Below are 23,827 nucleotides of genomic sequence, written 5' to 3'. Positions count from 1 at the left end.
TACAGAATATTGGACTCTTGTCTTATACAGCAAGGGTTTAGAATAGAATTTTGAGGTATTAAGAAGGGAGAGATTTATAATTCCAGAAGTGATATTAGTGCCATGGGCTAACTTGAATGAAGAAAAAAAAGAGACACTTTAGGAATATTTATGCAATATACTGTTGTAAAGGACCACTATGACTATTTCCTACTTTTGAAAAAAAGAAAGAAAAGAAAGCTACACTTCAGAATAAAGGGGAATGTGGGGCATTTTCACTGTTGGAAAGAAACCTTTTATCAACCTACAGGCAAATGGAAACAGCTTTAAAAACAAAGACTAAAAATAACGTGCCTTAAGGTGGAACAGTGTTTTAATAAAGCTGAATGATATTTAATTTTAAAAGCAGGTCTGAATATCTGAACATTGTAAATCCTCCAACCGGGGCTCAGAAAATTGAACTGCTACCATATGCCATGTGATTATGCATCTTTTTCTATGTGTAAAAAGGCTTTTTAAGCTGTTATCTGACTACAGTAATTGCCATTTAAATTGATCCACGTCAACAAAAACTGGATCCCTGGAGATTCTCACCTAGAAGACTACTTATGGAAGGGGCCTAGCAGACTGCCTGGGCATCTGAGACTACTTCAGCAGTTTCTCAAGCAGCCAGCTGCAGGAGTCATTTTCCCGCTCTCATTATTTAATACACCGAGGCAAGCACCAACCCATTTGGCAGTCCTCTTGAAATAAATATTCTCTCATTCATATTCATATTCATATTCATATATATAAATGCAGCCACTTAAGGATTACTATAACAATTTTTGTACTACTTAGTTATTTTCTTGCTCTCTCTCTCTTTTTTTTTTTTTTTAATGAAATGGGGCCAAAATGTGTCACAGTGATGGGCAAACAATATCAACAGTTCTACAAAATGCTACCATTCTCTACTGGAAACGTATAGCAGATTAAATAAAAAAATAAAAAGTAAAAACACCCCAATGACCACAAATGGTGTTGCATCCTACAATTATGTCCTATCATTTAAGGATGCAAGTAAGGCATAACAGTTGCAAGAGACAACACAATTGGTTTGAGGTTATCTCCTAGAAGGCTATTACCTTGGGTATATTTAGCTGATATATTATCCTGCAGATCTTCAGACTGCTTACAGAATAATGTCAAGTGATCCCACATGACTCCCCATAGCCAAGACTGAATCCACAATTTCCTCTTCTCCCCCCCCCCCCTGCAAATATCAATTTGCAAAATTAGATTTATTTTGGACTTTAGAATGTTGCAATTCCATCACACAACCCAAAGGGGGAAAATGTTCTCATAAGCCAGAGCATTAGGCCTGCAACTCTATGCACAATCATACATACTGAAATTAATGGAACATGCAAACTCAGTAAACAGTGTGTGGGTCCAGGAGAGCAGTTTGTATCATCTCGAGTCATAAGAACATAAGAGTCGAGGTCTTTTGCCCACACCTGACTTACCAACAGGGAGGAGAGGTCCTCTGAATTGCATATGCAACTAATGAAAGCACTTTGTTTGCAGTTAAGGACAAAATTGACTCAAAAGCCTTTCTGCAGGCCTTCTCAACTTCCCAGTGCTCTCCTTCTAGCAGACTGTTGTGATACGCAGTGACTTCACACAGTCGGTATTAAGTGAGTTAATTCAAAGGCACTGAAACCTCATTGATCCTAATTGAAAGCAATACACCCAACCAAATAGTTTTCTACCCCATCTGTTCTGGCCTGCCACCAGCTATTCAATTCAAGACAATTAATAGTTTCAGATATTCTAACCAACCCAATAAAGGCACTCATTTAAGCAGGACTGCATTAACAAAGTGAAAAACCAAGGGCAAAACGGGTTCAAATGGAGCATTTTACTCCTACTTGGCATTAACAAAGCTGAATAATGCTTATTCTGACTTTTTATGTGCAAGGCTTGATAAACTGAATGAGAAGGCACTCAATGATCAGGCAACGAGCATTGATGAATGGTCATTAGGACACCCCCTCATCCCAAGGCAAGGCTGCTCCACAAAGTGGCACACCAGTTTGAAAGGGCAGACTTGCTAATGTCCAGATCTCCCCCCCCCCCACACACTTGCTTGTTCCACTTTCACTCTCAGGCCACCAAATGAGGCTGACATATTGGAAAATAATCTTTTATGGGTGAACGGTAAATAAAAATAGGAGCATTAGCTGGGCTTTCAAATTCAGATCTGCTAAGTTTGTCAGACTCCAAAGATTTGATTTTCCACCCCGCTGGAAGCCATTAGTGTTTTCACTAGGAATCCCACTGATAAGCAAGCCCACCTAATAAATGGAGCTGTTGAGTTTTTGGTGGGGAGACTCCTTTTGGGCACCCTCCTAACTTTATTCAATAGAATGTCAACATGATACACAATGAACACACCAGCACATAAAGACATGGACTCATTTCTTACAGCTGCAGAATGTGTTGCCCTACTGTAGCTCCCCAGAACTTTCACATGTAACCAAAAGAAAAGTGACATCAAACAAAATGCAAAAAAAAAAAAATGCAAAGCAGTTTTCCAATATTATTATTATTATTAACAGTATTTATATACTGCTTTTCAACTAAAAGTTCACAAAGCGGTTTACAGAGAAAAATCAAATAACTAAATGGCTCCTTGTCCCAAAAGGGCTCACAATCTAAAAAGATGCAAGGAAAAGATGCCAGCAGACAGCCACTAGAACAGACAGTGCTGGGGTGAGGTGGGCCAGTTACTCTCCCCCTCCCCAATACTGTATCTAGCCTTAACCCACATTAAGATGGAAAGTCATTCCAAATCACACTTTTTACAAAAGAGAAACCTCTGTGTCCCCTTGTCATTAAGAGCCAGTATTAAAATAATGTACCTGTATTAAACTAATACAGCAATGCTCCAACAGAGATCAGAGACTCAAATAATTGATTTTTTTTTTCTTTTTTATACTGCTATGAGACAATATCCAGACAGAATTTTTAAAAAGGACTGTCCTCTTTCCTCAGAAACATCATTAAAATTATTCAACAAGACACGTGGCTACAGCTTTGAATACAGGTTTTAAAACACACACACACACACACACACACACACACACACAACACACACCAGATAACGCCAAGAGGTTTCCCTACACACTTCCTTATTGGCAAGGTTTACTTTGCTTTTTAAAATAGCTACTGTGGACTTTCAGTTCATGTATAGTCAAGTAAAATGTAGATGAGAAAAAGTGTTTACACAAGTACTTTGAGACAAAGGCAGGGAACACACTAGGTTTATTTGTCAAGTCAAGGGGGGATAAAAAAATCTATCCTAATACATTATGATTTTTATGCATACACTTTTTATGCATGTTACAAGCATGTGCATCATACAGGAACACAAGAAAAGGAGTTGGGATTGGTCATGTCAAGTGTCTACACATGATGGCAAATCTAGGTTTGTTCAATGTAATGTGCAGAACAGCTGAAAGAGAGACCTAGCAGACAAGGTCACTAAGGGCACAATCCTAACCAGGTCTACTTAGAAGTAAGTCCTATTTTGTTCGATGGGGCTTACTTTCAGGAAAGTGTGGTTAGGATTGCAGTCTAACAGTGCAATCTTGTGCAGGTCCACTCAGAATTAAGTTCCACTGAGTTCAATGTAAGTGTGTGCAGGACTGCATCCTAAATCTAGGTCTTCAAATGGAGAGAGAACTTCTGTTGCCAGGGTAGGTTGGTGAGCAAGATACTCCAACCAGCCTACCTTCCTACACCTTTGATAACAGCTAAATACACCAAGTTCAAGAATATTGTAAACAGAGACAAATTCAACTGAGCTGCAGAGTACATATACTAGCGATTTTTCAAACAACTGTGTGGGGCAGTAACGTGGGTTCAAGTATTACTTCTATCCACAGTGTGTAAGCATTATCTCTCAGCCTCAGTTCCCTGCATATAAAATGGGAACAACTATGACTTGTCTTACAGCCAACAATTGTGACTTGCCTTATTTTGGTACGCATATACATTAAGCTTACAATCTACATTACAAATTATACGTAGTACAAACCAGACCACATCATGTCTCTATTAACAAATATACTACACTTTCAGAAATGGCCATGGAATTTAGCCCATGGCAACTTATTACACTTCCCACCATAAGAATATCACACGTCTTCCATTAATTCCACAGATTCAAAATATATTTCCCCACCTACCCCATGAATTCTAATATCCAGTGTATCAAAATTGGGGAAGTTTTCAAACTTCTATATATAGACTCAATTCTATTAAAAATCTGATCCCCCATCAGAAAAGCACACCCTTCTTGAAGAATCCTTTCTTATATACCTATTATACTTTGCCTTTTTTCTTAGAAATATTTGATAATTGTTGCACACTTTCCACCTTTAATGGAGGATGGCAACATTACACTGAGAACCTTTTTTTGCTGTTGTTTCAGTGTCACCACCTCCCCACTTTGACAGATAGTGAGTTCGTTTTGTTAAAATGCAAGGGGTGAAGGCATATGCTCCAGTGCACTTTCCCTCCTCTCGGCACAAGAGACAAAAACCTGCAGCTTTGCTCTGTACTGGCAGCCATCTGGACAGCGCTCTCTCAATGCCTGCCCCACATCACACTGCAGGCAACATTGCAGGGCTCCAGAGCTCTGTGGAGCTATTCATGACATACCAGTTTCACATTTTCTGCTTCTACACTTGCAACAATAAATGCTAATGAGGGCTGTGAATGACATTTTTAAAGACAATAAAAAAGGTCTCAAAATCCCTTGCATATGGAGATACTGTTTGCTAAACTTCGCCTTCTGTTAGGGAGACATTAGAATTTAGCCATTAGAATTAAGGGAAAAAAAGAACCTTAAGACAATAATAAAATGACCAAAGCATAATAGAGTCCTAAAGAATTCCAAAGAAAACAATGTTTGTAAGCTAGGTTAAGGGCACATAGATTTTTATGGCAATGCACTGCAGAAAATATATCTATGCGGTAACCAGCCCAGTGTCAACTGCACTGCAGCTTTTCATTAGAAGAACAAACTAATTGTTGTCTATCTGAAATCAACTTTCAATGATCACACATAACCTCAAAAGCCATACATTCTGATGATTTAATTGCTAATATTTCTCAGAGACTGGGGGTAAACTCTGATCATTAATTGGTTTGAAATGCTATGCTTTCATAAGGATTAAATGTAAAGACTGAGTGTGGACAAGCAAAACTACTGGTCCTAATATTTTTCTCTTTTAAAAATGTCTGCCTCTCACAATGACTTCATTAATACAGATTTTTTAAAAGTTGTCTTGCTCTGAGTAATATGATTCAGCTTCAACAGTGAGTGGTTCCTTATCATTAGTGGGGATTAAAACATTTTTCAGAAGATCCACCAGGTGGAGCAAATATGCAACAGTACGGAATTCCCACTATAAATTAAGATCACCATTATTGCGCGAGGGGGGGGGCTAAACTCTGTTCGGTGCCACTCTTCCCCCCACCAATTTCTATCCTTCTTTCTTTGTAAATGCATAGTGGATTAATTTGTTAAACAGTAGAATCCTTATTAGCTCTCCCAAAGCAACCTGAATTTGCTGTGCATCCCCACATTGGTATAACGCTACGTTGTCATGCACATTTAAACTATATCAGCCAGCACTCCGAGGGTCCAAGTCAGAGCTACATGTGTAATTACAAAGTTAAATACATCTCTTTTCTCACAGGACTCTTAATAAATGTGAGTCCTTAAATTAATATTTAAGAAGGGAACAACACTACTGTTGAACCATGGAATCACATGTCCGCTTACTGTGTGGTGCTCATTTAGGATAGATTCTTGAATTACCTTGGCAGTTTGGATGCTACAGGAGCACTTCTCATGTTAACTGTGGAAAGGCGGCAGCTAGGGACCGTCTGGACAGAAGCCACAAAGGGGATTATCCTTATGACAACCCTTATAATCCTGAGCATTGCAAGTACTCTAGTGGTGTTGCAGTGGATCCCATGCCACTCATGTAATGTGCGCACTAGGCCTTCCCAGGTTCTGATCCTGAGACCGGGTGTATGTGAGCCTTGAGGCGCATGCTAGTAACACTAAATATGGTTCAGTTATGGCTGCAGAGCACTACACTTAACCGATGGCAGAATCTTAATGAAGTCAGAACCACCATGTAGTGTGGTCATCACACAATAAAAGGTTGCACAATCTCACCCTATGTTTCTGGAAGATGGGTTGTCTTTTCTCTTGTCTGGTACCATTCTGGTAAAAGATTGTGCTCCCCTTTTGTGAACAATGTTCACACTCCATGTATCTCATGGATGATAAACAATTGATAAAGGTGACTTTATTGATACTTGATCAGGAATAGCGGCAAATTTTCTGTCAAACCTATCTGCAACTTTTGAATATTCATCACTATGCAGAATCAGTATACAGGTGGGACTGCAGTATCCACTGATTTGACTCACCACTCATACCAAGGTCCACTTTGGAATGCCTTGTAACAAGGGAAAAAGCACCAAAATCCAATTTCCACCTTCATGCTGTTGAATAATCATGATTTCATTCCACTAGATTTCATTGTTCACACCATCTAGTGGCTGAATACAGTATAGCATCTATACAAAAGTATTCTGGGTCAACAGTTGAGGAGCAAGAAACCTGGAAGTGGGTCTTTAAAGCTATTAAAGCTGATTTGGTATCCACAAATTTTTTTTTCCACTAGGGGTTCTGGAACGAGGTACAACCTGTACATATACATATGTTTAAGCATCCACTATTTTCTTTCATGTCTATGGATACGAGGGATTCCCTAGAATATCTCACTAGTTCCTCACTGCAGATACTACACATGGATGAAAAAGCAATTTTGCTTTTCAGATTATCCAACAGTTGCATGGTTGCAAGTTGCACAGTAGAGTAGGATGGTAGGGAGAAGAGTAATCAGGCAGCCACTGGTGAAGACAAGGGTGAAAAATATTAAACCAATATATTTTGCACTCATGATCCAATGAGATATCTGAGCTGGGAGCAGGTAAAAACTAATTGCCATCTTCTTCATAATCTTTGGAATGTCCATCTCATGCTTTGAAACAAATGGGGATACTAGTAATCTATGCGTAGCCATACATAAATGAACATTTTGGATCTACCATATGACCAACTTCCAGTTTTGATGTAAACAAACAGCAATGTCGTGCTAATGGAAGCAAAGCAAGATATAATATCTACTTTCTGTCTTTAATGATTGGAACTAATTCTGTAGCTGAGTAATCCACAATGTAAAAATTGATTTAATTCATTTTTGCCTGGCCCACAGGTATACACAGGTGCCCCTGTTGTGTTTAAGCAACATTGGGTAGAAATGGAGTAATAATATTGCCTTAAATATTGTTCTGCCAACTGGAGCTGATCTCATAATTCTTTCCTTCACTTCCTCTTTTGCAAGTTATTATACAATTTGTCCCTCTTTCCATGTGTCACTTAGAATGTTTTCTTGACTATCTTCCCATATCAGTATTCAGTTTCTCTGATCCTTCTCCCCAATTGTTGGTAATTTACAGAGTAAGAATAAAGGCCTTTGCAAATGACCTCCACCCTAAACCTTCCAATCCACTCTATAGTTTGCCAAGCTATGTTATTCCTTCTTCATAATCATAATCCCTACCAGGGCCACCTCACCTCATGAGGCCAAGTGAAGCAGCTGCTTCAGGCAGCAGATTGGAGAGAGGGTGCCCATTTCTGTCCACCTACTTGCCTCCACTGGTCCTCCTTCTCCTTCCATTGGAAAAGGAAGAAGGGAACAGAGAAGAAGAGGAAATATGGAGGGGAGGAGAGTACTGAGCTTGAACACTGGAGAGTAGGAGGAATAGACAATGGCATCAAATGCGGGGGAGTAGTATTTGGCATGCTACCTAAGCCATCAGGAGGTCTTGAACTGACCCTGATCCTTAACCTCTCGTTTCCAGCTCTGGTAGTTAAAAACCTTTCACTTTACTTCTCACCTTCTCTTATCATTCAATTTCTTGATGTTCTCTTGAACAGATCCACAGCCAAAGTTTTGATAGTCACTGCAGACACTCGCCTATAAGTCAATCCCACAGATAAGTCGAGGGCAGGCTTTGAGCCAACAACCATGGAATTTTCTATGACCCTCGGATAAGTCAGGGGTTAAACTTAGAGGGGTGTCTGACTATAGTTTTGTCTGATTTTACCCCAGGCCAGATCCTAAAAAATAACCCACCACTAATTGTTACCTAAGAACTGTAGTCTCTAATTTATTAAAAACATAGTAAAAGATCATAACATACATTTTTATTTTTTAAATTCTGGTCTTCATCACCTTTTTGTAAGCACTATCAGAGTAAGTGCACTGTAAACAACATACCAGTAAAACGGTGGTTCCCAACCTGGTATTCATGTACTCCCACGGACACTCAACATGACCTTTAGGAGTACTTGAAAAAGAATGGAATAATGGCAGAAAAAGGCAGGTCCTGCTCCAGAATGACTTGCAAAGCAGGAATGCCTTGCAAGGACCAGCAAGGCAGGAAGGGACGTAGCTAGTTGGCTGTGAAAGCCCAACCAATAGCTAGTTTTGGTCATCAATTCATGTATGAACCAGTGATTGAAAACCAGCACAGTAAAAAAGCTGAAACATAATATAGAAAGTGATCAATCATCCAGAATTTCTCAGCATACTTCTGGTGCAAAACAATGCAAAGGCAGAGTCTTCTGTTCTTCAAACAGATAAAAAGAGAAAACACTGTGATAAATACATGAAGTCTGGGCTTTCATATGGAGGAGATGAGGGCTTGTATTATTAATTACAAACATTTTGCTAATATGAAGGGTACAATTTATGGAAATGGGCTGCCAAGGGATACGCAAGTGAAAAAGGTTGGGAACCACTGCAGGAGAACCATGAATTGATTCCACCTTTAAGGTGTCTGGCGTGTTAAGCCAGAAGCTCTACATATAACATACAACCCATAACACATAACTGAGAGTGTACAATTCAATTTACAGCAGAGAGATGAGATATTTGCAACCCTTTTTACTCAGAAGTAGACCCACTGCTTTCCATGGGTGTTATTCTTAAGTAAGGGTGCACTGATTTGTAGCCCGGGAAGGAGGATCCCATCCTGGTGTTTCAAAAAACAGACCTACTTTGCAAGCATTTGCAAAGCAGAACCAGGCTGCAGCAGAAGGAAGGAGAATTAAAGGTTAACCAGTTGCTTCTAAGGAGCTGTGCCTGCCTACTGCTTGAGAAACTTGGCGCCTGTCTGCCCTTGAGAAATGAAACTTTTCAGAGTTGAAAGGCTTTGCCCTCTGATTGACCCGGAGATAAGGCAAAGTGATAACTGGAGCTTGATTACTTGGCAAAAATTTCACCTACTATAGGTGAGTATCTGTACTCACCTATAGTACTGAAATCTTAATACAACTGAAAGCTTAATACGACCATGCTCATTAAAAGTCAGAAACCTGACTTATTTACAACCTTTTATGGAATCTACAATTCTATGGCTTCAAATCTATATGTCCATTGAAAACCACAAAGGCACTACTGTATACATGCTTATTAATTATTATTATTATTGCTATGAATTCAGAAGGATTCCTACCTCTCCTCTGTCCCCTTACCCTCTCCTTGGGGTAAGGGAACATTTGTCCTCTTGCCCTGGGGTAAGCCCCAGCAGCTGCAATGTGTCAACTCGATATTGCTAGTGCAATATCCATGTTGATTCATGCAGGCAATTCAGGCCTGGGAAGGGGGCTTGGAGGCAGCACATGCCAATGCCACTGATCCCATTCCTGCCCAGGCCCAGTCTGTCTACCCCTGCCCCCATTGCCACTCTATTCTGCCCTCCGCCTTCCCCAGCCTCCCCACACCCCTGCACCAGACTTACCAGGCTTCTGTCGCTCTAGTCTTCCTCCTGACACACCTGGGCCTTGCACTGTCGCCAACCACTTTATGGCACTTTCGCAACAGTACATGCCAGCAGAATGCAAGTTCTGCTAGCACGGACCCTTGTTAGGACTGGGCCATAGGATCTGCTGAAATTCATGGGACACAAGTTAGTCATGACTAACCTGTCTCATTGATTTCAATGGTGCTTAGTCTTGCTTAACTTTCTTAAGCCATTTCTGCCCAACGTTGCATATACACAACAGGGACCAAATGTGTACACCCGTGTGCCAGACAGAAATGGGTTAACTTTTATCCCACAAGTTGTGCTGAAACTGGGATAGTTTTCTTCCCCAATTATTTTTGTATAGAATTAAGAGAAAGATCAACCCAGGCTCAACTGAGCCACAAAGGAATACATCAGATTCAGAAATGAATCCATTAACATGCTGCTGTTGTGTACGTTCATAAAACACCAATGACATAGTTACAAAAGGAAAGAATTTTTTTTTAAGCCAACTTTTTTTCCCTCTTTTTGGAAGAGGAAAGAAATTAAGCTTTTCTGCCAGTGTTGTCAGGACTGGGAGAAAAGCACCGGCAGGAACCTCACATTCCTGACCCAACCCTCTTGCACACAATACCTCCCTGAATGAAAGGAACCCAGGCCCGGCAGAGATAGCCGGCTGTCAGGAACCAGCCCTGATGTTTGTGGACAGATGGGGTTGGCTTTGCAGGATGTCAGAGCAGCAAACTGCTGTGAGAGATACTGAATTTTCACACACTTTCAGACTGGGTGTTTTGCTCTTCAAGTAATTAAACAAGGAAGCAGGGGCCGATGTGTACGAGCCTGACCTCAGTGGTGTGGCTCCAATGTTCTGCATATCAGCTTCCGCAAGAACTTCCCGGAGCATCAACATAATCTTTCATAAGCCGGCATATACACGTGTGCATAAACATGCATATGTGCTCACATACATACATACACACACTCCCTACCCCACTTAAAACAAATCTCTTAGTAATAACTAATCTTGAACTGCTCTCTTTTCCTAAAAGTAAAATTGGGAACAGTATAAAAGCAGCTTTATGAACTCTTGCTCAGAAAGGAAAAAGGCATAAACATTATTGCAGAACGTTAATGTCCACTGAAGGGGCCTGGGGCAGGTTAGCTATGTAACATCCAATTGAATATCTAACAGTTAAAAAGAACCTCATAGGATCACAGTATGTATTAGGTCTTCTGAAAAATGCAAACATCTGCTGCAGCCCAATTCTATGCATGTTTACTCCAAAGTGCCACTGAGTCCCAGCAGGACTTATTCTGTAGTACATAAGAACATAAGAACAGCCCCACTGGATCAGGCCATAGGCCCATCTAGTCCAGCTTCCTGTATCTCACAGCGGCCCACCAAATGCCCCAGGGAGCACACCAGATAACAAGAGACCTCATCCTGGTGCTCTCCCCTACATCTGGCATTCTGACTTAACCCATTCCTAAAATCAGGAGGTTGCGCATACACATCATGGCTTGTACCCCATAATGGATTTTTCCTCCAGAAACTCGTCCAATCCCCTTTTAAAGGCGTCTAGGCTAGACGCCATCACCACATCCTGTGGCAAGGAGTTCCACAGAGCGACCACACGCTGAGTAAAGAAATATTTTCTTTTGTCTGTCCTAACCCGCCCAACACTCAATTTTAGTGGATGTCCCCTGTGAGTGTGAACAGGATTACAGCCTCAGAGTAACTAGAGGGAGCCAGGATGGTGTAGTGGTTCAGGAGTTGGACTTGAAGATCCAGCTCAGCCAGGAAGCTTCCTGCGTGATTTAGGGCCAGTCAACTACTTTACAGGATTGTTGTGAGAACAAAAGGAGGGGTGGAACCATGTACATCACTCTGAGCTCCTGGAAGAAGGGTGGTAGAAAATAAATGTTTCCTGTTGGATCACTGACATTTTACTCATATTGTATCATCACTAGAGATGACCGTAAGAAGCAATAGGAGCTATACACTATAAAAATAGCTTAGAGGTTTTCCCTTCCTTTGATCCTTCTCCTTCTCCTGCTTAAGATTTTTAAAATCAGCTTTCCCCTCACCCACAAAGCTAACAACTCCTGAATTGTTTGATGCACAACATATGACTGGCAAGCAATGTTGGAAGCATACACAAAGGTGGCTTTGCAATTGACCTAATTTCCAACTGTTTAAAATACCATCTGAAACAAAATAGGATTTTTCTTTCTTTTAAATTTTTTTTTTTTAAGTAACATATTCTTGCTTTGTCTCAAGAATCTGTAGAATGGAGCATGGGCTGAAAGACAAGCGAGAAGGGGAGTGCGAAAGCAGTCCTGCTTGTCCATGTTCAACACAAAGAACATTAAATGAAAACAACTGGCATGCCGCCAAATTCCTATAGAGGCAAAGAGATTCAAATAAATTGATTTCACGCATCACACTGACCTGGGATCAGTGAGCAGTGGTACAATATACTCAGAACTCCGTGTGAGGCAAAGCCCATTAATGTTATCAGACCCTTAGCATATCACCAAGAAGAAAACAGTCTCTCTCTCTCTCTCTCTCTCTCTCTCACACACACACACACACACACACACACACATTCTCAAAAGAAAAAAATAGGTTTCAGTAATATATTCATTTTAAAAGTTAAAGGCTCCTGTATTTTCTCATTTATGGATTACCTTGCTGTTCGTTCCGTATTGTAATTATTCTAAAGATATAATTTGTTGTTTTACATTTATTACATTCCCCACTTTCACAAGGATGAAAAGTTCCAGGTGCAATATTACTGGGTTTAGTTTCCTTTGCTTGGGAGCACCCTGGAGATTTATGGCATCTTTGCAATATTTGTTTTATTTTCAAACTTCAAGGGTAGCATGGGGGAGGCTACTTGACTACAGGTGTGCCCCCTTATCTGTGGGGGTTCCATTACGGAACCCCCCTGCAGACAGTTGAAATTGTGGATATGAACAAATGCTTGTCCCCACAGTCCAGGGCCTGCCCCCCTTCTAGAGGTGAGAGATGCTCTGCTCCCCTCGCCTCTGAAGGGGAGTCTGAGCTCAGCAGAGGTGGGAGACATGTCCCCAGACTCTTCCGAAAAACACGTGACTTCTAGTTTCATAGAGAAACCAGAAGTCAAGTGTTTTGTGCTCTAAAGCTCAGTCTAAGCTCAGCAGAGGTGGGGACAGACTCTCCAGCCTCTTCTGAGTTCAAACTCCCCTCCAGAAGTGAGGGGAGCAAAGCTCCCCTCACCTCTGGAGGGGGTGTGTGCTGAGCGGGACCTGGACTTGATCCACAAATAACTGAATCCGCTAATACGGTATCCGAGGATATGGGGGCCCCCTGTATTTCAGGGCAGAAGATACACCAAACCACTTGGGTCTCCTGATCTTGCACCTTCAGTTTCAGCTAACTCTCTCTCTCCCCTAATCTACCAATTGTTGTTTTGCTCCCTCTCTGTACTCTCTAATCAGCCAAAATGCTAGCTCCTTCCAGGACACAGAGATATTTCCCGCATATCAGGTTACCAATTCCTAACCACTAGACCAGGGGTTCCCAAGGTGTGCATCACAGCACCTTAGGGCATCATGGCACACTCACAGGCATATGCCACAGGATGTCCTGGGTTGCCTCTGCTACCTGATCCTCCAGGTGCTGCGATCTTGGATCTCAGAAAATCTCATGAGATTTGGATGTCGCCATCTTGGACTTTGCAAGATCCAAGATGGTGGTGCCCAGCTCCACCAGGAAGAAGAGTCTGTAGGTGTGTTGTGACTGAGGTAAATTTGGAAACCACTATACTGTGCCCATTGGCTCAATCAATAATGATCATTCTGGACTATTAACCTACAACCTGCTTAAAGGAGTGGTTGGCCAATAGCCACAACTACACTCATACACAACATCCCAAAGGCACTGTATAGTTCCCAATCTGTGTGCTATGACATCTGAGGGTGCCACAATGAATTCACAGGGTTGCTGTGGGATGTCCCCTATGGCCTTTCCAGTTCTCATGGACACTGCCATATTGGATTGTGTGAGAATTGTGTGACATCTCACATGATCCAAGATGGCAGCATCTAGGAGAACCAGGAAGAAGAAGCAGCCATGAAAGGGCACCGTAACCACAGTAAGTTTGGCAATGTGCTGGTAAAGATGCGTGCTCATCATGAGGCACAAGAACATAAGAACAGCCCCACTGGATCAGGCCATAGGCCCATCTAGTCCAGCTTCCTTTATCTCACAGCGGCCCACCAAATGCCCCAGGGAGCACACCAGATAACAAGAGACCTCATCCTGGTGCCCTCCCTTGCATCGGACATAGCCCATTTCTAAAATCAGGAGGTTGCACATACACATCATGGCTTGTAACCCGTAATGGATTTTTCCTCTAGAAACTTGTCCAATCCCCTTTTAAAGGCGTCCAGCCAGATGCCATCACCACATTCTGTGGCAAGGAGTTCCACAGACCAACCACACGCTGAGTAAAGAAATATTTTCTTTTATCTGTTCTAACTCTCCCAACACTCAATTTTAGTGGATGTGCCCTGGTTCTGGTGTTATGTGAGAGTGTAAAGAGCATCTCTCCACTCTGTCCATCCCTTGCATAATTTTGTATGTCTCAATCATGTCCCCCCTCAGGCGCCTCTTTTCTAGGCTGAAGAGGCCCAAACATGTCAGCCACTTGACATGGACCTCACATACATGTCTGTGTCCATGAGGGTCCCGTTTCTGCAGTCTCATTCTGTTTAGTGGAAGTGGAAGAACTGCATGAACCAGACTCTGATGAGCATGGACCCAATGTGAAGGAGAGTCATCTAGGGTACATTGTGGAGGGTCTATAACTTTTATCACTTACTTTAGGTGTACTATGCATTGGTGTATATCACTTACTTTAGGTGTGCTTTCAAAGGATTTGCCATGCACCTGCTCCTCCAAAGCTCAAAAAAAAAAAAAATATGTTGGATAAGAAAGCAGAATACCACAATACCAGGTCCTATTTTTTTGATATTTCATCATGGGACAAATAACTATTTGTAGAAACCAGGGCTGTTGTTATGATATAGTATCTTCAACAACAGAAGAGTACCTTCAGATGTGATAGTTCAAAACAGGCTATATGTACACCATGATCTGTGAGTGAATAATACAGGAGCAAGACAGGAAATTCTCTGTCTTTAATCAGCAACCAATTGTCTCTATGTAAACAACCAAGACTCTGGGCCTGTTCATATTACCTCAGCTGCTTCATCTTGGCAAAATCCCACACTGTTGCAGTAAGCAACTCTAAACCATAAACTGCATGCATGGTCCCAGATGCATTAGTCTTTTCTGCCCAATCGTTACTCACTGGTGAAGAAAGGCAATGATTAGGTGGAAAAGATCCATCTCATTGGTTTTGCCCATGTAATTCGAGTATCCAGGCTCTTATCACAGCTGTGTGAGATCTGCCATGGAGAAGTGGTTCTCCTGCCACTAAAGTAACATAGAATTGGTCCCTCCCAAGCTGTTATCCTGAAACAACCATCTCAAGGAACTTTAGAATATTTCAGTTGCATGTGGCCGAATTACATGTGATAGAACTATCAGTAGAGGTGAAAGAAAACAGTTTTTTGTGAATTTTGTAGTTTTCCAATGTTAAAATTGCAAAAAGTGCTGCTATGTGTTTTTATTCAAAATTTGCATTATAAATAATTGCTTTAAAAGTGTATTAGGTAGATGATATAAGTGGTATGATGTCAGCAGATGCAGCCACAGGCATTACCCATGCACCTTCCAATAAATGATAAATAAAAACCAAATAAAACTGGCAGTTTTTTGTTTGCTTTTTTACAAAAATGACAATTGTAGAAAGTGGTGTTATGTGTTTTATTTCATTATCACCATTGTATCCCACCTCTAAGTATCAGTCATGTGTCCACCTTGTTTATATTTTAAAAGAGTTATGGAGGCTTCCTCTAATAGTAAAAGGAACACAGTTATTTTTTCACATTTGTAGACCACCCTTCCTTCAAAATGCTCAGGGCAGTGTACTTGACTCCTCCTTTTTAGTTGCTGGTTCAAAGCTACCCCTGTAAGCTTCATGACTGGGGGGGGTGTAGATCCTATGTCACACAGCAGGGGTGCACAAACCCTGGCCCGGGGGCCACTTGCGGCCCTCAGGGACTCCCAATCAGGGCCACGGGGAGCGCCCGGTCTCCAGTGAGCCTCTGGCCTTCCGGAGATTTGTTGGAGCCAACACTGGCCAAACGCAACTGTTCTCAGTGTGAGGGCGACTGACCTCTCACATGAGCTGTGGGATGAGGGCTCCCTCCACTGCTTGCTGTTTCATGTCTGTGATGCAGCAGTGGCAGTGAAGAAAAGGCTAGCCTTGCTTTGTGCAAGGCCTTTTATGGGCCTTGCGCTATTGCAAGACCTTCATTCATTCATATAAGTTCCATCTCTAATATATTTATTCATATAAATTTATTCAAATCTGAAATGTAAATTAATTCTTTTTTCCCCAGCCCACCACACAGTGTCAGAAAGATGATGTGGCCCTCCTGCCAAAAAGTTTGGACACCCCTGTCACACAGGAATAAAATGGGCATGAAAAAAGGAACATGGGTCTACCCCAGTCACAACCAGTTTGGTTCAATGTCTTGCAATGATCTTGGGTCATTTATTTGTGTTTCTCTATGAAAGAACTGCAAACTACACTAGTCAGAGATGAGCAACTGACCTGGCTTTACCTTTATGAATGCTCAATTGTAATCCTGGACCCTGTGCTGCCCAGGGCCAGAACTGCAAAATGCTGCCTCCTTCCCAGGTCTAAAAACGTCATTTCACATTTCCAGCCAAAAAACAGAAGTGACCTTTTTAGTGGGGACCAGGGAAGCCACAGGCCTCAGAAAACCCTGTAAAGGGGCCTTAAGGAGAAAAAGAAAAACAAAAAATGGGCAGCGAGGAGGGGAAAGGGTTGCAGCACCATCCCCTGCTGGGTAGCATCCCAGGGCATCCCCCCCCCCCACACACTGCTATTATGTCAGTGTAATAACTTTTTCTGGGGTGAAAGGGAGAAAGAGAGGAATTAGAGACACAGTTAGGTAAGGGTTAAGAGGCTGTTGATTCTTTCTTAAATTGATTCAACCTCTGATACAATTAAAAGACCAAAGTTCAAAGGCCCCAGGATAATCCAGGATAAGGGATCATGAAAAGCCCAGGTGTGGAGTTTTGGTTCTTCGCCTCTCTTTTTCCTAGATTCTAAATGTTCCATTCACTTTTTTTTCTTATGGTTCACATAGATTTTTTACTATTTTATTTGTACTTTAAAGCTGGACTTCTGCCCAGCATTTTCTTATAGGTTCAGACGGGAAGCTGAATAGAATGGCCACCTCTCATTATTGTTCCAAATCAACTTCACTTATAGAAATTTATTTCGGATAGGCCAGCAATCAGTTATGCACAGGACTCCTAATTTTCTGCAGCACATAATCAGAAAAATGACTCTAATACACTGTTGCATTTTTAAAACAAAACTACTCTCAAAACGGTCACTGTGAGATTGCCGAGGCTCTGAGCATCCTGAAGGAACAGTGGGGTGCAAGTGAAATAATTCAATGCTAGGCTAAGGGCCAGAACACATGCTGTGGTTCAATTTCGCATTACATCAGGTTTACATCATTTGTGTCTTCCCCCTTGCATGCTCCAGTGCCCTTTCATGGTAAACTTGAAACCCTCTTCATTGAATGGAGGGGTGAGAGAGAGATGGAACTACAATAACTAGCCAGCTCCCTGATGTTGAATACTCCATGACCAAACCCCCACATAATGCGGTTATCTGTAAAGGCAAGTGCTGAGTTTCTCCCTGCATTCTAAAGCCCTAGCTTTTCGGGTGCAAGAACGCTGAACCCTCACCTCTGCAGTGGATCATGAAGTATGTTTAGGATTACAGGTGGGTCTTGGGCTTGCACTTCCTTCACACCTGCTGCTCATCCAATCTCTCTCTTTCATGACAAATCCCAGCTTGATTTACAGTGCTTTGGGAGCAGGGGCCCTGGCTAACTGGTGATTTTTATCTCCATTTTTCCACCTATTCACTCAAAAACCTAAAGAGGGGCAATAGTTTGCCTTTACATCTGCAACTCTTGCAAATTGCTTTGATCTAATCTTCATTTTCCTGAAAACAAGAAATGAAAACCATCTTTAACCATGGTCCCAGTTTCTCATTTGCAGGAAAACTAAGGCTTGTACAAACCAGTTTATCTGGATCTAATGTAATATCACAGTATGATTTGTCACAAAAAGAAAGTCAGGAGGAACAGGAAGGGGGCCAGAAAATTGGAAGAGAGAGTGTGCAAGCACAACGTTTGCTCACTTCATGTCAAACCACATTTTTGTGTGATGTCTGAATCAAGACTATGTTTCCTCGAGCAGCCCCAAAACTGTGAATAAATGTAACTTGGAAACTGGCAGATTAGAGATATAGTCCATAGCAATTCTTGTGCCATAGAAGTTCAGAAGGGCAATTTTACTAGCTACCACAATCAAGGCAACTGCTGCTGGATATACAGTATATGAGAGGTGTAAGTTCATAAATTATTTCAGCGGGGAACACTGTGAACCTCTTGTAGCAAACGTGACAAAGAGTCCTATGGCACTATAAAGGATAACAAACTTGGAATGCTTTCCTAAAATAAAGCCCCTCTGGTATGCCTAAAATAAAGCTCCTCTGGGGGTATGCCCCTGAGTAAGCCTAAAATAAAGCCTCAGACACATAAATACTATCCTTAATTATTAGGTGTATGCATATTTGCATATATTAACCCTTGCTAAGTGGGCAAAGATGCACTTTTTCAAGTGTCTTATATTTAACTCATCTTGTAGTTAGCAAGGGGAATGTAAATGTCTTTCCTCATCCCAGAGCAGTATCTTTTTCAGCAGCTGTTTACTAGTGTTTCTTTGTAGGTTGTGAGACCTTTTGGGACAAAGGACCATGTATTTATTTGATTTTCTCTGCAACTGCTTTGTGAACTTTTTTGTCAAGAGGTATATAAATATTCTTATTAATAAAAACAACCACAACAATAATAAATGTGCGTACAGGTTGAGACTCATTATTCACAAGGGTTCCATTCCAAGAACTCAGGCGGATGGCAAAAAACGCACTATAGCAAATCAATTTTAAAAACAAAGTCTCTTTGCTCCAGTGATTTAAAAACCGCCTTGATGACCTTTGTAATGCACACAGAGGTAATCAGTGTCTCTCCAGGTGCTTAGGCTTCACTAGGAGTTAGCAATCCCTCCCTTCACCAGGAGCCCCAGCAAGGGGGAAAGAATGGAGAAGGTGCTAATCACTGCCAGGGGGGAAGGGAGGATTGAAGCCAGCAGAGAGAAGCGTTGATAGATTGTCAGCAGGCTGCCCTGTCTGGCATTATTAAATGACTGTTTTCCTTTAATTTAAAGGGCCCTTCTCATCAGCTTTGAGATAGAAAAATCTGTGGATACTTTGGTTATACCTGTAATCACTTGTATGACTGTCTCTCTGCAACAGTAAAAGGCAGTTTCTAAACTGTTATTTTAAAGAGCTGCATTTTTCCCCTTCTTCAGGGATCAGCACATTCCTTCAAATTTACAGGGGCCATTTGTTTTGAGTCAAATCCGTGTATAAAAAATCCGTGTATAACAAGGCTGGACCTGTATATATAAACAGTGATACATCTGCTTCAGCAGAGGAAAGGCGGGATAAAAATCTTTATATAAATAAATAAAAAGTTTTGGAAAATTGAATGCCTGCTAAGGAGGTAAAGCAGGGTATAAATATGTAAATAAACTAAATGAATGAATGAATGAATGAATGAAAACTAGTTAACGATAGAGCCAAGAGGCCAAGAAATGCAATGGGTACAAATTTAACACCTCAAGAAGGACAATGACACAATGTCATTTCAATAGGGAATTCATTATATAAGACCTACAGCTCAATCCCACACATGCCTGCTGGGAATATAGGATTGCAGCCTTAGCAGAGTAGCAGTAAATCACTAAATTCCAGGTTCAAAGTTCCCCTCTAGGTGGCCCTCAGCAGCCTAAGGTCCCAATCCTATTCAACTTTTCAGCATCAGTACAGCTGCAATGCAGCCCTGAGGTAAGGGAACAAATGCTCCCATATCTTGAGGAGGCCTCCATGACTGCCTCCTCACCACAGGATGCAACACACTCCCCATTGGCATGACTGCACCAGCACTGAAATAGAGTTGGGCCCTAAAGCAGCCACTTTCTCTCAATTTAACCCTTCCCCCCATATCACTATGATGATGTTAATATGAGGATTATGTGAGGATTAATAGAAAATGAACACATTGTTTTGTGCAATACTAGGATTTTATCCTCACTTTTTTGCCAACTTGAATAAGAAGATGGGGATAATGTATTTGCTGTTGCCAGTTTTATAGATCTAAAGTTCATTCACGTTCGCAACCCCAGTCGTATATCACGAGTGCTTCTGGAACTTCACTAAACTGGGCTAGGAGTAGCAGTCATTTTGACTAGTTCAGTAGGCTTTTCAATGCTGTATTACCTTTAAGCAGGCATGGGTAGAAAAAAATATTTTTTTAAACAATCTTCAGACTACTTTTCTGTACACTGCTAAGGATATCTCAGAAAAGGAAATGCTGATATTTCAGCCTAGCTTTATCTCTGCTTTTCATTAGCAAGGCAATGAAAATGTACTCCCAATCACACCATTTGAAAGGGCAACTTCTTTAAAAACTTAAAAAGAAGGAAATATACCCATTAAGCACAACTTGGAAGAAAGTTGCTGCGTACCCAATCTGTTCCTAGATGCAGATTTGAAGAGCAGCTATTAGATTCCAGCAAGTGCCAGATAGCATCTTCTCTCAATTTACCTGACAAAATTTCAATCTGGCAAAAGATCAGAAGGCCAGAGTATCCAAACCTGGATGTATCGTTACATACATGTAGGCACTTTTAGCTGTGGTTTTATTGGCCTGTCTTTCAGGGCTAACTGAATTCTTCCAACTGAGGGACTGATCCCATAAATTTACAGACCTTAAGACACACTGAAGAGTATCTTAAGCTAAGCACATGCTTAATTCTCCTGCTGAAATCAATGGGACATAAAGGTGCTTAACAGAGACTGGACTGTACTTTCTTACACATCTGATCAGAGTCCAATCCTACACTGCTCCTGCCAGTAGGACAGGCAGGTACATGGTCGCAAACATGCCATAAAGCACGCTGCGGTCATGCAGAGGCCAGTGCTGTTGGTGGAGAAGCCTCTGCCAGCACTGGAGCTGCACCCACCGATCAAGATAAATACACTGCTGGGCGGTGGGGAAGCAGAGGGAGGGAGGGTGGGGAGGTGGTGTTTGAGGGGAGGGTGGGAAGGAGAGTGGTTCAGGCCCGGGAAGGGAGTGGGGATAGTGAAGGAGTCCTCTGCTGCATCTTAACCCCTGTCCCACACAGGGCTACTCATTTCTGCACTAGTATTTGAGCTGGTCTAGATCAGAGCAGCCCCATAGGGCAGGCTGGGACTCAAAATGAGGTCAGGGAATTAATGTTCCCTGACCTCAAGGAGACCTCCAGCTGCCTCTGTGGGATACCGTGACAGCCATATTGGCACTGCTGTACTGCAAGACAGGCACCTGGTTAGGATAGGCAACCCATCTTGAAATGCAAAGGGCTGTGCTGGATGGCAGAAAGCCACAGTTATCAAAAAGTTCTCAAACGTTCTACAGAGTGGGAGTACTGTAGGTCTCAGCAGTTGGTAATTCAAGAAACAACCAATAGTTCAAGAACCACTTTTGACACCTTTCCCCAGATATTATCTTGACTGAACAAAAAGGGAGATTATAAACATGAAAAATGTTAGACAGGGATGGAGGGTCCTGCTAGACAAACCATGTTTAGGAATTTGAAGGGAAGGAAAAGAAGAATTTCAGCAAGAAGGTGAAATTTCCCATAAACTAGAGGCTTTATAAGGAAGTTGCTCCCATAAAGAACAGACATTTGGGGGATGCACAAAAATGACTCATGGCTTTTGGCAGAGCTATGAGTCAACAAAGCATTCATAGCTTGAGGAGAACAAAATGGCGGGAAATCACTGATGATTTTCATGGGTTAACTTCAATATATTTGAATCTCTCATAGCTTTCATCTGTAACTGATGTACCTTGTACCCTTTGTGCTTTATACATACACATTAACATCAGTCAAAATACAGGTTCAGAAATACAATTGCCCATTCAACCCTCTCACAAAAATTCATTAACTCAGAGAAAGGCACATCTGTAAAAGCATCAGAAATGTTCCCCTCCTCCCCAAAGGTTGCAAGGTTAAAATGACTAGAGCTTTAAAAGCACTGTAAACACAACCACTCAATCTGGGATGGCCCCATTAATTGGCCATATTTTTGAGTAAGTGGTTTGAGTCACAAAGCATTAAAGAGCTATACATATGCACTTCAAAGCATGCAGCATCCATGCATGATGGGTGTGGTGCCCTCTCACCCTCTCCCACTCTTCAATCCACCTGCCCCACTTCTAAGTTCATTTTGTGCCTGTGAGTTGGTGGTAATATTGGTAATGAGGTGTATGTGCATCAAGCTTAAACCCATGATGGATGGGTTGTTGCTTCACAAAATTAGAAGACTGATTAGGCCTATGTATGAACAATGTACACATGTAGACACCATTTCAACTGTACATCTATAACAAGGCAACAAATTGGACTCAAAGTGAGAGATAAATGCCCATCAGCAGGATGGATGCTGCATATCTAATCCACTCCCTTGCTTAGACTTTTCACGCTTTGAGGTAAGTGTGGACATTATTTTTTCTGCACAATATTCTTCATGCATAGCATCCAAAAATTTGAAGTTCTACACAAGTACATTCCAAGTAATGCAGAAGCACATGGAGCAACAAGGAGACGATTTCAAGCAAAGTTAGAAGAGGACAAGGCACAATAAATCAAATTAATTTTCTCAATAAATACAAAGAAGTATGTTAATTACAAATCTGTTCCTTACCTTGGCAAAATTCAAAGTTCCCCTTTTTCCGGCAGTCACCTATTACTAAACTCAGTGCTCTCCAAGTGTTTCTTTTGACAGATATCATTCTCCACCAATCGTCCTGCTAATTTCCTCTCTCCTTTTCTGACTGGGACAGATATTATGCTCACCAGCCCAGAGATCAATCTTTTCTATTGACAACAACAAAAGGGGAAAAAAACAAAAATGCACATATCACAGCCAGTTTGAGGCATCAAGCCGCTCTTACAAAATAATACTAGGTCCTTTTTGAAAAGGAACAAAGAATAATAACTATCATCCAAAGAGAATATATTTTATTATCAAATTGTACACCCGGGGGGGGGGACTAATGCACACACTGTGTGGTATCTGAAGAAAATTAATCAGAGCTAAGTCCCATTAAAACAGTGAGAGAAGGTAGTCATGACTGACTTAAGTCCCATTATTTCCAATACCAACTTAGATGAGCTCAGACATTTCACCCATAAAGTTTGTTATTTTCACCTCACTTAAAGCGGTCTCCTTGTTCATGGGAAGACATATTCCTATGGACTTGAGGGGAATTAAACTGTTTACATGCAATACATCATTAGGGCTTCGCCAGTAGCAGACCTCCAATTGAATGAATGGCGCAAATGCCCCGAGTGCAGAGCCCCACACATCTCTAGGGCTGCTCGGGAAGCCTTTTGAGCCTCCTGATGTGGTCAGAAACTGTGCTTATGGTTTTCAGAAGGCAACAGTGTAAGAGCCCAGGGAGGCTTCAGTAGGCTTCCCTGGTGAGTCCTGGAATTGTGCAAGGCTCCATGCACTCCACGTAAGGGGGGGCAGTTTTGCATGCAGGGGGTGGCAGCATCGCACGG

General features: G+C 41.6%; 1 protein-coding gene across 1 annotated transcript in view; it reads right to left on the bottom strand.

Annotated features, from left to right (window-relative positions):
• RUNX1T1 (RUNX1 partner transcriptional co-repressor 1) overlaps positions 1-23,827 on the bottom strand; it is a 195,052-nt gene that overhangs the window by 139,640 nt on the left and 31,585 nt on the right. Inside the window, exon 2 of the mRNA XM_066623152.1 lies at positions 22,965-23,137. Within this exon, the coding sequence (XP_066479249.1) occupies positions 22,965-23,052 (88 nt within the window). The 5' untranslated portion in view covers positions 23,053-23,137. The remainder of the gene's footprint in view (positions 1-22,964; positions 23,138-23,827) is intronic.

This window comes from Tiliqua scincoides, chromosome 4 (genome assembly GCF_035046505.1).
Source record: "Tiliqua scincoides isolate rTilSci1 chromosome 4, rTilSci1.hap2, whole genome shotgun sequence".
Classification (NCBI taxonomy): domain Eukaryota; kingdom Metazoa; phylum Chordata; class Lepidosauria; order Squamata; family Scincidae; genus Tiliqua; species Tiliqua scincoides.
The sequence above is the reverse complement of the archived record's forward strand: the minus strand, read 5'-3'. Positions and strand labels throughout refer to the sequence as shown.